General features: G+C 29.4%; 2 protein-coding genes across 3 annotated transcripts; one reads left to right on the forward strand and one right to left on the reverse strand.

Annotated features, from left to right (window-relative positions):
* The first annotated feature begins 3,682 nt into the window (after nucleotides 1-3,682).
* Nucleotides 3,683-11,140, forward strand: LOC127290687 (MATH and LRR domain-containing protein PFE0570w-like). 2 transcript variants are annotated; one of them, XM_051319437.1, is made up of 6 exons: nucleotides 3,683-4,476; nucleotides 4,586-5,017; nucleotides 5,091-6,766; nucleotides 6,855-7,664; nucleotides 7,742-7,947; nucleotides 10,993-11,140. In XM_051319437.1, the coding sequence occupies exons 1-6, from the start codon at nucleotides 4,101-4,103 to the stop codon at nucleotides 11,003-11,005; spliced, it is 3,513 nt and encodes a 1,170-aa protein (XP_051175394.1). In that variant the 5' UTR covers nucleotides 3,683-4,100; the 3' UTR covers nucleotides 11,006-11,140. The 2 variants fall into 2 exon arrangements, with proteins under 2 accessions (XP_051175394.1, XP_051175393.1); XM_051319436.1 differs by lacking the exon at nucleotides 10,993-11,140 and adding an exon at nucleotides 8,023-8,351.
* LOC127290688 (girdin) lies at nucleotides 8,447-14,171 on the reverse strand. Its single transcript, XM_051319438.1, has 20 exons — nucleotides 14,049-14,171; nucleotides 13,829-13,971; nucleotides 13,260-13,637; nucleotides 13,009-13,154; nucleotides 12,763-12,935; nucleotides 12,442-12,602; nucleotides 12,180-12,362; nucleotides 11,992-12,095; nucleotides 11,737-11,916; nucleotides 10,990-11,297; nucleotides 10,720-10,910; nucleotides 10,396-10,623; nucleotides 10,256-10,306; nucleotides 9,935-10,166; nucleotides 9,716-9,864; nucleotides 9,544-9,645; nucleotides 9,228-9,437; nucleotides 8,975-9,157; nucleotides 8,753-8,902; nucleotides 8,447-8,687 (listed from the first exon to the last, which is right to left on the reverse strand). Exons 2-20 carry the CDS (start codon nucleotides 13,832-13,834, stop codon nucleotides 8,457-8,459), a joined length of 3,366 nt encoding a protein of 1,121 aa, XP_051175395.1. The 5' UTR covers nucleotides 13,835-13,971; nucleotides 14,049-14,171; the 3' UTR covers nucleotides 8,447-8,456.
* Between the last annotated feature and the right edge of the window lie 1,281 nt (nucleotides 14,172-15,452).

Genomic DNA, 15,452 nt, shown 5'->3' on the forward strand with positions numbered 1-15,452 from the left:
TACTAAAGTTATTTTTTCGTTTTCAAAGTTCTCATTACATATTTCTACTTCTGGCGATTTTACATTATCTTTATGTGGTGCCATTAATATTATTCGCTTATTAGGCGCTTGTTCGTCCCTGATAGACTCAAAATCGCACCCCCATGTTGAGTCTACTATGTGTTTTTTGGATCATCTTCATCCTTAATTTTCTGGCTTCTTTCTACTTCCTTCTGCCGCGCGAAACAATTTTCGTATTTATGCCCTGGTCGTTTGCAATAACCACACATTCCCCAACATTTTTCAGCCGTATGCCCCGTCATTTTGCACTTTGTGCACTGTCTCTCCTCGGATTTATTATTTTGAAATTCAGGACAATGGATTTTATGATGTCCTTCCTTGCCACAATTATAACAATTAATTATTTTTCTACAATTCTCTTTAACATGACCCGGTTTACTACAATTAAAACAAAATTTTGAATTGCTACAATCTTTTCTAACATGACCTTCTTTACCGCATTTATAACACTGAATAGATTTATCATATTCTTTTGGTTCCCTTTTTATAAATTTACTTCCAGAATTCGCATTCTTATTTTTATCCTGCTTACTATCTTGATGAGATCGTTTTTTATTATTTATTGATTCTTTTTCTATAAATCTAACTCGCGGATGTTCCTTAAATCTTTCGTTATATTGCAATTTTGAGTATTTTTCACCTGCATTATTATTTTCCGTTAAATCTTCTAAACCTTTAACATATTCTCTTTTTAAAGATTTTGTAAAGTTTAACTCCCACTCTGCTTCTCTAGCTAATTTTACTGCTTCAAGAAGATCTACAGGACGTCCTAATCTTACCCGTAAAGATAATTCCGTTTTTAATCCTAACAAAAAACTTTCTCTTGCAGTCTGTGTAACTGCTTTTATCATCCCCAGTGCAATCTCAGGAAGATTTCCATCATTAATTGCTTCAATAATTTGATTTAATAATGTATTTACGCGCTCGCTATACTCGGTTACTGACTCATTTATTTGCTGTGCAACGGTTGCCAACATTGAATTTAACTGACCCAAATTTTTGTGCTGCGTATAGTTTAATTTCAAAAATTTTAACAAATCATTTAAATTATTAATGTCTTGGTTTTGTAAACAACTATTTGCATTATTTACTATTCGAGATCTGATAACTAAAAATAAATTAAATCGTTCATTTGGAGAAACTGAGTTTTCAACAGATCGACAAATCTTTATAAATTGTGAAATTGGCATATTACGCCCGTCAAACTCTTTAGGTAAAATTTCAAGTGCATAACGAAATGGTATGTATTCTCCTTTCCTTTCTTTATCATTAATCATCATTGATTCCCTATCGATATTTATAACAGTCTCTACATTAGTCACATCCCAATTATTAAATTTTGTAACTCTACTGCTATCGATGGCAGAATCACCGAGATCACTATTTGAACTTATCTCAATATTCTCCATCTTGTAAAAATGTTCTCTATTTTAAATTAATAGAACATATATATATATATATTTTTTTTTTAAACAGAAATGAACTGAGCACTAAGACTTTTTCTTAAAACAATACAGTTTGCTTTTCTTTAAAAAAAATCGAGAGAGAGAAATCACAAAAACGAATTGACTTACCCATCGGTGTTCTTTGTCTTGATTCTAACACTTTACAAAAAAAAATGATTTTACTAGGTTTTCCCAAAAACCTTTTTCCCCTTTTTTTCACTTCACTTTACACTCTGTTCCTTATTAATTCTTGTGTCTTTGTTCTTTTCTGATGATCTGTCCTCCTCCTTCTTGGCTGATCCTCCTTGTCCTAGAGACGCCCTTTACTCAGCTACTGGTAATATTCGGATTCTCCTAATGATTATTTTTTTGCTAATTTCCATATAGATTACTTTATATGTATAATCGACTGCAGGTTCAGCGAAATGTTCTTGGAAATGTATGACATTTTCTTCTTTATTGCCAAATGACATTTCCTTTCTTGTCCTCCCTTTTTTTTTGAACAAAAAATTTTGAATTTTTAAACAAAATTCTCTCAGCAAGTTGAGAAATATCCCACCGCTGTCACCAAAATTATTCCTGTAACACGCAGGAATATGAAACTATATAATAGTCCGTCTACAATCTCGCTGACACAAAACTGAATGATCAGGAATATGATTTTGTAGATGGAGCAGTGTAGGAACAACCAACGGTTGGTTTAAAGGTGTTTTCACAACTCAATTAGTATAAACATTTTAAATAGTTCACTTATTAAGAATGTTAATTGTTTATACCAATTCTTTAACTTCACTATAGTTTTATTGATTGAGTCCGAATCTCATTAAAATCCTAAAGGATTAACTTGTTGAGAGGAATTAAATATAAAAACAAAACACAATTAAATTTCATATAAAATCACTAATTGTTTTATTCAGTAATTAACTGAATCTGAGTTCTATTAAATTAAATCTTTCTAAGATTCTCTCAAGACATTTCACTACGCAATATTAACTTTAGAATATTATTTGCTACGAAAACCGTGAATTATCAAGAATCTTCTTCTACTTCGTCTTCTACTCTCTCTCACTCTCTTCTCTCTGAATTCTGCTCTCGGTCCTCATTCTTTTATAGGAGTATTCCTACTCTTTTCCCGATCTTGGGTCTATGATCCCAGCCAATCCTGTTTCAGAAAAATGATTCACTCGAAATAATGCCACCAATGAGAGTCAAGTTCTTGGTTTTGATCTGTCCTATTTTTCTCCTCTATTTTGATCTTAGATGCAGGTGTGCTTGCAGGTGTCCATAAAACGCAGTTTTTGTACTAAAATACGCATTATGAGTCACGGTCTTGTTTGCGTATTTTAAAGAGTGTCCTTGACATTTACAAACGGTCATTTACGGCATGAGTCATACATAACCTTCTACCTCTGACCTTGGAATATGCAGGTGTTCTTGAGATGACTCATCTAGCCAAAGTAATTCCTTAAATCTAACAGTAGTTTTTGACCTTGTATTTATTGATCGTAAAAAGAAAGAATTTCATTTTGACAAATTTTAACCCTTCTATCAAAGTTTGATCAAATAATAATTAATTATTTACAAATTAAAAATGTTTAAAAGGAAGAACTCAGATTCATTGTAAAAGGACCTTAATTACATTATTTCTTATGTCCTTTTAACGTCTGCAGCCGATTTGTAAATAGGTACTCGCATTCGCCTGAACAACCTTTCAGAGGATAGGGGAAACTGCAGAAAACCCTTCCAAAGTACCTCTTAAATCTTATCATTTCCTTATCATTATTTTTATCTCTCTCTCTTTCTCATGTCTCTTAATATATATATACAGATACACACATATACACATACTCATTTTATCGAATTTCATACTAACTCACATATATACATATACACAAACATATCCATAAACATATTCTTATACATATACTATACATATATACTTTTATTCTTATCTAGTCAATTCGCTTTTCCTTCCCTTTTCTCTCTCTCTCTCTTTTTCTCTCAATTGGGAACTAATAACTATGTCTTAGTGTTTAAATAAATAAAATGAAATATTATTATAATTATTTATTAAGATAAAATACGTCAAGTTACCCAACCCTGATGGTTGGTAACAGCACAGCGTTACAATGGCGGCAAATGTATTTACAATGAAAAGATGGATGAACAGTACGTTATGTCCATTGTAGAAATAACATAATGCCGGCCGCTATCATTATGTATGTCTATGTAACAAAAGTTGACCGAATATAAATTAATATAAAATATTGAGTGCAAACAATTTTAATAAATTAAAATTAACAAAAAAACGCATTTATTTTAAAGTTCAAACAATAAAAAAGAAATTTCAAGAAAGGAAAGTAAATTGATTGTGTCGTCAAGTTGCATAAAAGCGGAACACCGGAATTGGAATTACAGACATCATGGCTGAAATTGTGAACATGTTGAGTGCTAACTATAGCGCGCGATCAGAATTTTCAGTAATTTAATAACTAAATTTTGTTCATTGTGCTTTTTTTTACGAATTTTGTATGTTTCACATATTTCTTATACATTTTTTAACAATAAGTTGTTTGAAATAAATACGAAGATATCATGTCTGAAACAAATGAAATAGTGGAGAAGCTTCCACCAGAGACACCACTGCCAAAGCCATTAGGTGAGAAGAAATTAACCGCTGATGTCTCTGTGAATGAATCAAAAAAAGATTCTGACATTTCAATGCTAGAAGATGAGGAAATGCCAACATATAGCACCATTTCCAGTTCAACAAAGCCTAATAATTCAGTTACAAATTACAATCAAAGAAATGTTCCTATGGAAAAAAGTCGCTCTCAAAGTCCAGAACCAAGTGAGGAACAGGATAACGAGGATAATGAAAGTGTATACGTCGTTTCATCTACTCCAGATACTGATCGCAATTTTGATGATATTGATGATGAAGAAGAGGAAGGAGATTATGATTCAGAAGGTATTGAAAAATTAGATAGTTTTTAATATTATTTTTCCTTAAATATAAATTGAAGTTTATTATATTGAGTAAAAAGTAATTTTCTTCAAAAAATAAAATTAATTTACAGAAATGAATGATGAGGAGGAGGATGATGAAGATGATGATGACGAGGATGGCCGTGAAGAATATTGTCGAAAGCGTTTCGAAAGAGAATCGGATGATTCTGATCAAGATCGATTTGAAAGAGCTTCAGATGATTTTGTACTTCGTCATAATAATAGTTTAAAACAATATTATAAAGAGAGAAGTCTATCTCTACAAGATTTAACAACAGCAGATGTTCGTTATAATCGAAGGCAAAACTTTTCACGTCATCATCAATATTATGCCGATCAACCTGTATTCAAACCAAATGTTTACAGTCCCTATGCTCTTAATTCAAAACCATATCAAGCGATTGATAGATATGAAAATAATGAAAGTAAAGTCAAGCGTTATATTCAAAATATAAAAGAACAGGGAAGACTAGCTAATGTTCAAAATCATGCTAATATTAGAGGTAAACTATCACTTTTTTTGTTAATTATACATTTACCTATTTTGATCATTATTGAATCTGTTTTCTTTTTTAGATTTCAAGGAAAATAATACCAAACAAATTGCTACAGGTGGAAAACAAATAAAGGAATATGCTGAAAATGTTATAAAAAAATTAGAACAAGATGAACTTTGCGAAAATCAAGTTTCAACATATGCTACATTAGAGCGTGTGGAAAATCCAGAGGAACAATCTTTAAAATTACCCACAAAAAGTGACTCAACTGATATGCATATTCCTATGGAAGTTGATAATTCTCAGATAAACACAAAATGCAATAAGTATAAAAAAATTAATGGAATCATTGAATTTGATGAAGAGTCTGAAATTACTTGTACACCAATTCTCAAAGAAGAACTAACTATAAATCAAACAAGTGAACAAATAAATGGTACTGAACTTACAAAAAATGTTATTAATCTCAGAACATTAAGTTATGAAGAATATATGCGAGGTGCTTCTCAAGTCGATGAAGAAGATGAAGTTTATGTTGATGACGGTAGACGTCATGATGATCATGAAGATGACGATGAAGATAGTGGAAATAATGATGATGATGATGTCGAGGAAGATGATGATTCAGAGATAAAATCAACAGAAATTTGTTTAATATCACCCGAGAAAACTCCATCCGATACATTAAATGTAAAACAAACTTATACTAATGCCACCGATTCGATAAAAGTAACAAATGTTAAATTAAATTTTAACGATATGAAATGTGATGAAAAATACAAAGATAAAAATCACATTAAAATGATAAATCAATCAACAGAAACAAAAGCAGAAAATGTCGAATTGAAAAAATTACAAACAACTCTCACCGAAAGAAATATACAATTTGAAAATTTAAAAATTGCTTATCAAAAAACATTACAGGAAAATTTCACCATGAAACAAGAAATTGATAATTTAAAGAAAACTGTAAAAAAATACGAAGAATATAAAAGTCGAGTAACAAAATCCACTTCTGTGCAAACTGAAAAATGTGAAAATGAAAATTCAGAGAAAATTAACGATAGAAATAAACTATCAAATAGTGATACTAAAAGTCAATGGTCAGAAAGTGGTTTCAGTCCATCAATTTCAAATGATATACCAAAAATTATAAATACCGATGAGAGTAAAAGTGTATTTGAAAAAACAAAAAATCCACCACTTTCCCGTGCTTTTATTACTTCGTCACGTATTCTTCAAACACTTTCAAATATAACTAGAAAAATATCGACTAATTTAGATCAGAAAAATCAAGTATCATTTTCCGAAGATCCATCATCATCTGGAACACCAATAAATTCAAAGAAACGCAAAGCAACTGAAATGCTTGGTGAACAACCATTTAAAATACCTCATACTTCTGGTTCGGTACGAAAGAAAATAAATCAAGATTCACAAATGAATGGAATATCCCCCGAAAATGAAAATTATACAGAGAATAGAAATAATTCTGAAGGAGAGAAAAAAGAGGATGAAATAGAAGACGAAGAAAAAGAAGACGACACGACGAAAAATGATTTAGGCGAAAATTTGAAGTACTACGTTTATCACGATGAGGAGAACAGTAAAGAACGTAGTTTTCTTATTCAAGCAGAAGAAACTGGAAAAATTCCAAATAAAGGAAGTGTACGCGAATGTGGACCATATCTTTTGGGAAATATGGAAGTTCGAATGACTGAAGTCAATGGCACAATTAACATCTGGGGCAAAGAGGTATAAAATTTCATTTCTAATTCTAATTCGATTTAAACAAAAATTTAATTTAATAAAAAAATAAATTTAATAAAAAAATTCTTTTCAGATTAATGTCGATTCGACAGAAGAGGAATTAAATTCAACTGAAAAATCAACTGATAAATCAGCTGATCTAAAATCAAGTTTTTGCTGGCAAAAAACACCACAGACAAATCTATTAAATAGGAGTTATACATCATCAACAAACAAAAAATTAAAATCACAGTCACGTTTTAACGATTCAAATATTTCTAAATATTCCTATTTCTCTGATAATAATAGTATTCCAAAATATTCACCTGATATTTTTCATCATCGAAGATATTCAATTGATAACAATTATAATTCTCGTCCACAACGATTATCATGGTCTGGTTGTAAACATTTAATGGAAGAACAAAAACATGTCTATCATTCGCAACACAATGATTTAGATTGTACACGATGTAGTTGTAATAATCAACATAATCATCATCATCATCATCATCGTGTAAAAAAATGTGAATGTCATTCATGCAACAGAATACAAGGATGCAACAGTGATAATTATCGTAGACATTCCTTTTCTGGTGATTTAAATAAATTTCCCATGGATAATCAATGTTTAAATCATCATTGTTTAAAATCAGAGAACGATGATGTTTTCAAAAATAAATTCGATCATTGTCAATCTAATGACAAGGAGGAGAATTGTCATCATTTTTCAAGACAATGTCACTCATCAAAAGAAATTACACATTCCTGTAATAATAAAAATAATCCCATTCATTCCGAATGCAGAGGTAATAATTGTTGTCGAAATTCCATCAATCAAAATGATGATGATAATGATGATGATGATTTTATCTCTGCTCAACAAACACTTGAACAAATTGAGGTAATTATTTTACATGTTTTTCTATTGTAATGAAAAAAAACACCTTTATTCGATTTTTAATTATTTTTTTTCCCCAGGTTCAAAAAAAACAACTCAGCGGTAAAAAAGTACGAACACTTTTAATGGATTTATTAAAAGGATGTGGAGATTTTCGAACTCCAAATACGGGAAAAATCAATAAACAACCAAACACTGCTGGTCGTGATTTTAATAAACCAGAGATTATTGTCACTCCATGTACACCACGAGCTTCCTATTCAAATCAATCACAGTCGATGGAAAAGTAAGTTCCTAAATATTCAAGATTACCCAAAAAAAGACATTTTTCGGTAATTTCGCGGTCTCTATTTTTTTAAAGAAACAGGTGTTGTGACACTTGCTCACGTCGAACTGAAGTGACAGCTGAAATTGAAGCCCAATTAGAATTTTTTCGTATTGAAATGGAAAGAGTACGCTCGCGTTCTGATGCTCTACTGGATAAGCTCAACATGCTGAAGTCCACAGATAATTAAAAAAAAATCGATTTTTCTGTTAACGTGCATTTTTTTATGTATATAAAACGCTTTCATTTTTTTTATGCAAAAAAGTAAATTTAATTTCTTTTTAGTTTCTATTTGCGTTTATTGCAATGGTATGTAGTAAACACTGGTGAATTTATTAATAAAGCGTTCACATGTCTGTATTCTATTTCAGAGTAATTATTTATGTTGTGCTTTTTTAAAGAAATCGTACAAATTCATAAATTGAATTTGAATAGTTATTTCTTTGGTGTTTTTTTTAAATTTATCAATTTTAGTAATTACAATCACAGGTATCGTAACCTTGACTAGCAGCAGCGGCAGTAGTTGGTGATTCTCCTGGTACAAAATTAACTGGAGCCTCTCCTTGACCTTGTGAACTAAAAATATTGCTATAAGATGTTTTTAAATAATTTACATGACCTTGCAATGATTTAATACGTCCCTGTGCATGTTTAAAAGATTCATTTAAATTATTGATTTGACCTTGCATCTTTTGTCTAATCTGTTTATAAAGAAAAGGAAAATTAGAAAAGTATGTCTTGTTTGGAAAATTTTTAGTTGAATTACCTCATCTCTGTCTTTTTGTGCAGCTTTTGCTGTTGCACGACATTGAGCAAGTTGTCTTTCCATTTCAGAAATTTGATTTTGCATCGTTTTTCTCATCATTTCACTTCTTTCTTTTGTTCTTGCTACTTGTCTTGCTGAATCTTCTCTAACCTTAATTGAAAATAATTGTAAAATGATTTTTTTGTCTCTCGTACATTTTTGTTTTAAATAACAAAAATTTACCTGCTCTAGTAAAGATGTTAATTGAGCGACTTCGTGTAATTTTTCATCATTACATTTTCTAAATTGAGTTTCTTGTTCCTCAAATCGAATCAATGTATTTTTAAGCCTATCATTTTCGGTCCTTAATTCACTATTCTCTTTTTCTAATTCATCACATTTTTCTGATTGCTGACTACATTCTTCCTAATAGAAAAAAAAATTTCATGTTAGTCAATTTGTGAGACTCTATTTATTTTTATTAATTTAATCCTACTTGTAGGTTATTATTTTCACTGCGAAGTATTTCCATTTCTTTTTGTAAAGTTTCTATTTTATCTTTATAATCTAAAATTTCTCGTGAATAATCTTCACAATGTCTTTCAGAAATTTGACGTAATTGTTGTGATTCTTGTAATTTTAATTGTGTTTGCTTTAAAATATCTGGCAAGGGAGCTAATTCAGCAAGTTTCTCTTGAAACTGATTCTAGAAAATATACTTCAATAGTTATTTATTTTGTTATTTAATCATTTATTTATTATTAATAATAAATAATGATTAGATAGGATTTATTATTAATAATATCAAATACCTTAACACGTCCAATTTCTAAAGTTACATTTTCATTCATTCTAACATTATCCAATTCCATAAGATCAAGTTGATGTCTTTGTTCCTCGACTTTTTGCTGAGCCTATAATGATAATTAATTTAATTATATATTCTATAAATTCGAAAGTGAATTATAGTAAAAATTGATAAACCATTAGATATTTATTTCGATAATCCTCAAGTTGAGCAGATTGATCATGTGTTAAGGATCGTAATTCTTCAAGTTCGTCTTGAGCATCTCTGAATCTTTGTTTCGCCACCAAAAGCGCCTGTTCTTGTTCAATCAATTGTTCCTTATTACCTACATTTCAAAAAAAATTATTTTATTCAAAGTTATCAAATTTTATTTTAGTAAATATTTTTTATATTACCGCTCATTTTATTTTTTTCAATTTCTAGAACCTTTAATCTTTCTTGCAAATCAATTAATTTATTTTCAATTTTAGCTTTTTCCTCTTTAATATCACGTGTTTCTTGTTTCATTTTTTCTGCATCCGTACGAAGACAAGAGACCTCACACAATTTACTTTTATAATCATCTTGAAGACGTGCATATTGTTCTTTTAAATCACGCAATTGTGGTTGATTACATTGACTTCCACTCTTTTTTTTTGCGACAATAAATTTATTTTATTAATTTTTTTTTTTAAGTTGTGAGTATACTAATTTTCAAAATCGAAACAAAAATTTACCGTGATATTATTAAGACCACAACCTTGATTCACATCTTGTGAAATATTCATCTAAAAAAGAAGGACAATTGGAAGCAAAATATAATAATTTTAAAACTTATATTTAATATTTGGAACAATTGAGGAATTTTATATATTACCTTAGTAGGCATTACACCAGATTGAAGACTTGCTACACATGGAGGACACGGTTGAAAATTTCTAGAGACTGGTTCTGCAGCTGTTGGATTACATGAACATGGTGCACAAGGTGCTGTACATTTAAAAAGTTTTCTTTGCTGATCCAACTGATTTCTTTCACGTTGAACATTTATTAATTCCATTTGCATTGTACGAACCTCACTTTCTATATTGCCAAGTTGTTCTTCCTGAAACAGTATTTTGCTATTTCTTCTTTCTCAAAGTAAATTTGTTTTTAATACAAAATTGAATAATTAAAAACAAATAAATACTGATTAATATACCAAATTCTTCGTATTTTTTTCGTATGCATTGTTCAATTCAGCGGGACACATTCCTTTTGATAAAGGCCTTGGAGAAGTGGAAGTTTTTGTACCAGTAGGAGAAAAACAGGCCATATTATTACCTCTTAATGTATTATTTTCCAAAATTGATGTATTTTCTTCTGCGCCACCTCCAGAAAGTCTTTGTGTACCTTTCGACAAAAAGAAACGTTATTCGAAACTAAAAAAGAATTTTAAATGATAAATATTTTTTTGTTTTCTTATTCTTACCAGACATGAGTGCTAAAGAATCACCAACATGTTCTTCAAGACAAGATCTACAGCGACAAACACTATCATCAAGATTATTTATACTATTGTAAGAATGAGCTGGTAAAAAGGGCGACGATGATGAACCACCAGGACAAGTGTAGCAACAAGATGGTGTAGCAATTTTTTCATTTAGACAAGCTAATTGACGACTCAATTCAGTATTTTCCTTGACGATTATTCGCATTTCAGCTTGTAGACCACATACTTTACGTTGTAGATTATCTACAGCATTGTCTTTTTCCAAAATAGCCTCCTCTAATTTGTATCTGCAACGAGAAATTTGTTTCTTATAATTATAATTTATTATTATTTACATTTACAGATATAAACTAAATTTCTAAAATTAGGTTGTAAATTAAAAAAGAAAATCTGTTTTGACATATTTCACTTTAAATAGATTACGTAATTAATTAAAAAATGGAAATAATTTTTTTATCTATAAGAAATATATAATTATTTAATAAAACAAAGTACCTAAATATAATAAAAAGTGTCAAAAAAAATCTTCGATTGTCAAATATTTTTTACGATACTCGATTGTCATTTTAAAAATTTTTAGAATAATTTTTTTACTAGAATATTATTAAATACTATTTTTAAAGTACTGGTAAATAATATGTTTTCAGAAGAATAAATTAATTTATTATACTTTTCTTAGTTATAGAAAGGTAAATGTAAAAAGGGAAAAATAATTTCTATACGTACTTTCCACCTTCGAGCTTGGCATTTTCTTTAACTAATTTTTCTTGCATAATTAATGATTCACTTAATTTCCCAGTGAGACTCTCTAAATGTGTTGTTTCTGATCTTTTACATTGACTATCAGCGACTACTATCTTTGGAATACAATCCTCAGTATTGCCACAAATAATGACCCTTGGTAATCTAAAATTAAAATTACACATATAGTTTTTGTTATAAATTTTTAATAAAAAAATTAATTAATCACTTAGAACACACTTGTCTTCTGGATATTCTATTTTTGGTACATCAAATCTATCATCATCTTCTAACAAATCGTTTGTTTTTCCATAATATTCTTCGTCTAATTTTTCATCTCCATGCTAAATAATTTCATAGATATTCATTCTTATAGCTATAATATAGTTTTTTTCTTTGTTAAAAATTAATAAACATTTATAATTTACTTCTTTTTTATGAGGATAGGGCAACATTTCGAACATTTTTGCAAATTCATAACTTGATGGATCACTGAGACCTATTATTCTTTGTACTTTTCTCGTCATTTCATCAAGTTGAGCTAATTTTGTACTAATATTCTCCTGTTTCTCTGAGAGCAAAATTGTATCTTCTTGAGACAAATCAGATTTCTACAAAAAAATAATATAAATTTATATACACAAATTTAATCTTAAAATTTTTTTTTAATTTAAAAATTTTTTTAATTACATTAATAAGCTCATTTATTTCCTTCTTTAATTGTTCTATTTCTTCTTCGATAGTGATGCAATTCTCGTAAGCGCCATTCATATCTTGAAGCACTGCTGAGTCCGTAAATGGAATAGCACTCATAATTGAATCTCGATCATGACCAGATTTTACAGGAATTCCTCATATTACAATTAAGAAAAAATGCAAAATATTTTCAATTTCATGTTTTACAAAGTAGAATAATAATTTTTTTTCAAATTCTCTTATTTTAAGTTTTTAGATATCTAAGAAACAAAAGTTTTTTTTTTAAATATGAATTGTAATAATATTTAATAGTACCTTCACCGATATTTTGGGGCAGTGGATGTGGAGGTGGTAGTGCCTCAGAATCATGTTTCTGTAAAGTAATTACATCCGAAAATTTTTCCACAGAGTTTACATCTTTTTTTGATGAAGTTTCTAATTCATCGTCTAATTCTTGTTCAGACAATTTTCCTTCATTTGCCATTTTTCTAAAAAAAAATTCCAATTTTTATACTTATTAACACAAGTATATAAAGAAAGTTTGAAAAAAATAATCTTTACTTTGCAAAGTCTAAATTAACTACGAAAGAATTTTCATTAGATTCATATGATTTTAAAGAGTAAATTTCCTCATTCTCTAATATTTCTTCATGGATATTTGTTTCTTTTACGCTTTCATTCAAAGATAATGCATCCAAATGATTCGGCTGTTAAATTAAAATTATTTTTATAATTTAAGTTTTAAATTATATGTATTCTAAAATTTTTTTGTACAAAATAGAAATTTTATATAATATGTATATTATTTTTACCTGTGTAATAATATTTGGCTCGAGTTTAGAAGTACTAATACAATTATTCAAAAATAAAGAATAATTATGACATGAATTTGTTGAACTTGAAGAATCAAATGTGAAATCAATAAATTTCTCTGTTAATGAAGATGAATGTATTTCTGGTAAAGTCAACGGTTTTTTCAAGTCAAAGAGAGTTTCCAAATTGTCAAAAACATCATTTTTCAAATAGATATTATTCTTCTGATTACAGCTTTTCTGCTTTGTGATTTTTCCTTCTCCTCGTCGCTTTAATTCATGTTGACTTTTACTTTTTGTGAATAATGTTTTATTGCGCAAAGGTCTACGAGAATTTTCTGATAAATAAGAGTGACTGTCAATACAAGGCCTTCGCTTCTGCAAACAATTTTATTATTTTAGAAAACCATTAACGATTTAATAATAATATTAATTAATTTCAAGTAAAAACTTTCACAAGATAATTTATCATAAAAATTATTTTTTAAATTATTTTCTTAGATATTTTATGAACAAAAATAATCACAGTAGATTATTATTATCATCATTACTGTTGTAAAAAATTTTACCTTCATATTTTTACCTTCGAAACAAGTCCGTCTTTAATTAAAAATTATTATGTATTAAGGTTATTTGTTCCTGCACAGGACGTCCAAGTTTCAAATTACGTTAGCAAATTTAAGTTATTAACCTTTGCTTCTATTTTATTTTGCTATAATGAAAAATATATATTTATTACTATAAAAAACAAATAAAAATATTCAGATTTATGGAAGATTAAATACAAACTTGAAATCAGATGACGTTAACAAGTGACTGCGATAAAAAGCAAAATGACATTTGATATAATGTTTATAATTCTAAATTATTAACGTAATTTGTTGATTTCCCGTTTTATTATTTAAATTTTTTTCAATTATAGTTCTAATTTCATTCACCAGGTCGGCGTTATCAGTACTTCTCAGGGTTGTGTAGTGATATTTTTTAAGTGAAATACAAGAGAAACCTCCTTAATGTGACACATGTGATGAGCGACACCACCCTGTTTATATGAACAACCCAACCCTGATGTGAAACTTAGTTTAACATTTCGCAGTTGGCAACATTGTAACATGGCGTCGGTTATACAAGACTGTGTGCGCGCTTCTTACTACTCTCAACAAGTGTCGAATATAATCCTTTGTTCGTTAAAATCGTTTTTTTTTCTAAACATTCTTTTTATAAACCAATTCTAACTTTTGACGTGAAATTAAATCATATACAAGTAAAATTCACTTCCGATTAATAGACAAATTTGACTTGTGTGAAACCGGGCATTCGGGTGCCTCCTTGTGCGTGATAGCAATATGAAGAAATTCACAGCAATATTTTCAACATTTTGCAACAATATATATTGTATTATTGTATATTCTTTGGTGACGAAAAGTAAAAAGACATGAAAAAAAATGGCTGACACATCGATTTTCGACATTAAAATCATCGTTAATTCGAGTGGTTTGTTTCAATCCGGAAGGATAATAGCATCGGAAGTAATCCTCGATTGTTGTGTTTGTATCTATTTGTTAGTGCGTGTTAATTTGTACAGTAATTGTGGTATGGGATTTTCTTCGATGAAAGTTGAAGAAATAATGAAAAACAAAATGGCCGCCATACACGAGATAATTAATACTTTCAGTTCGGTTTTTTGTTCTAATACGGAAGATTAATAGCAGTACGATTGTCGTGTCAATAATAAATTTATTCGTAATTATTCATTTGTTCTAATAAAAATGCAAGTAACTTGCACGTTAAATGTGATTCGTTAAAGTAGTGTCTGTGAATGTTGTGTTTGTGTTTAGTCTTTGAAGAAAGAAAAGTCGTTTCGGAGCAGCTCCAGGATGATCATGTACAGCTTCTAGGAAAAAGGCAGAGAAATTTCTCGCGAATAAGCTACTGCAAAACATCTTGAGTCAACGACTGGTGAGTCTTTTATTTATTTTTTATTTCAAAGTGTCTAAACGTCCGGCTAGACGGACATCAAAAAACGTCTAAACGTCCGTCTATATCCACCCGACTTTGTCCGCAGAATACTTTCGGGCATTTCCGACCCCCCCCCTCCTCCTCCTCCAAGGTTTCCTTAAAATATACGTAGACGGACAAAATTATCAAAAATTATTTTGTCCGTCTAGTCGGACGAATAGACGCAGCGTTTTT

The sequence above is a fragment of the Leptopilina boulardi genome, unplaced genomic scaffold (genome assembly GCF_019393585.1).
Source record: "Leptopilina boulardi isolate dan_hultmark-lab unplaced genomic scaffold, ZJU_Lbou_2.1 LbouV2_80, whole genome shotgun sequence".
Lineage (NCBI taxonomy): Eukaryota > Metazoa > Arthropoda > Insecta > Hymenoptera > Figitidae > Leptopilina > Leptopilina boulardi.

Bases quoted from the DNA above. Each gene is read 5' to 3' on its own strand.
- LOC127290687 (XM_051319436.1), top strand. From the start codon at position 4,101: ATGTCTGAAACAAATGAAATAGTGGAGAAGCTTCCACCAGAGACACCA. The intron at 6,767-6,854 runs GTATAAAATTTC...AATTCTTTTCAG, and splicing joins TTAACATCTGGGGCAAAGAG to ATTAATGTCGATTCGACAGA. The intron at 7,665-7,741 runs GTAATTATTTTA...TTTTTTCCCCAG, and splicing joins AAACACTTGAACAAATTGAG to GTTCAAAAAAAACAACTCAG.
- LOC127290688 (XM_051319438.1), bottom strand. The intron at 11,298-11,736 runs GTACGTATAGAA...TTCTCGTTGCAG, and splicing joins GCCAAGCTCGAAGGTGGAAA to ATACAAATTAGAGGAGGCTA. The intron at 8,688-8,752 runs GTAATTCAACTA...CTTTATAAACAG, and splicing joins CACAAAAAGACAGAGATGAG to ATTAGACAAAAGATGCAAGG.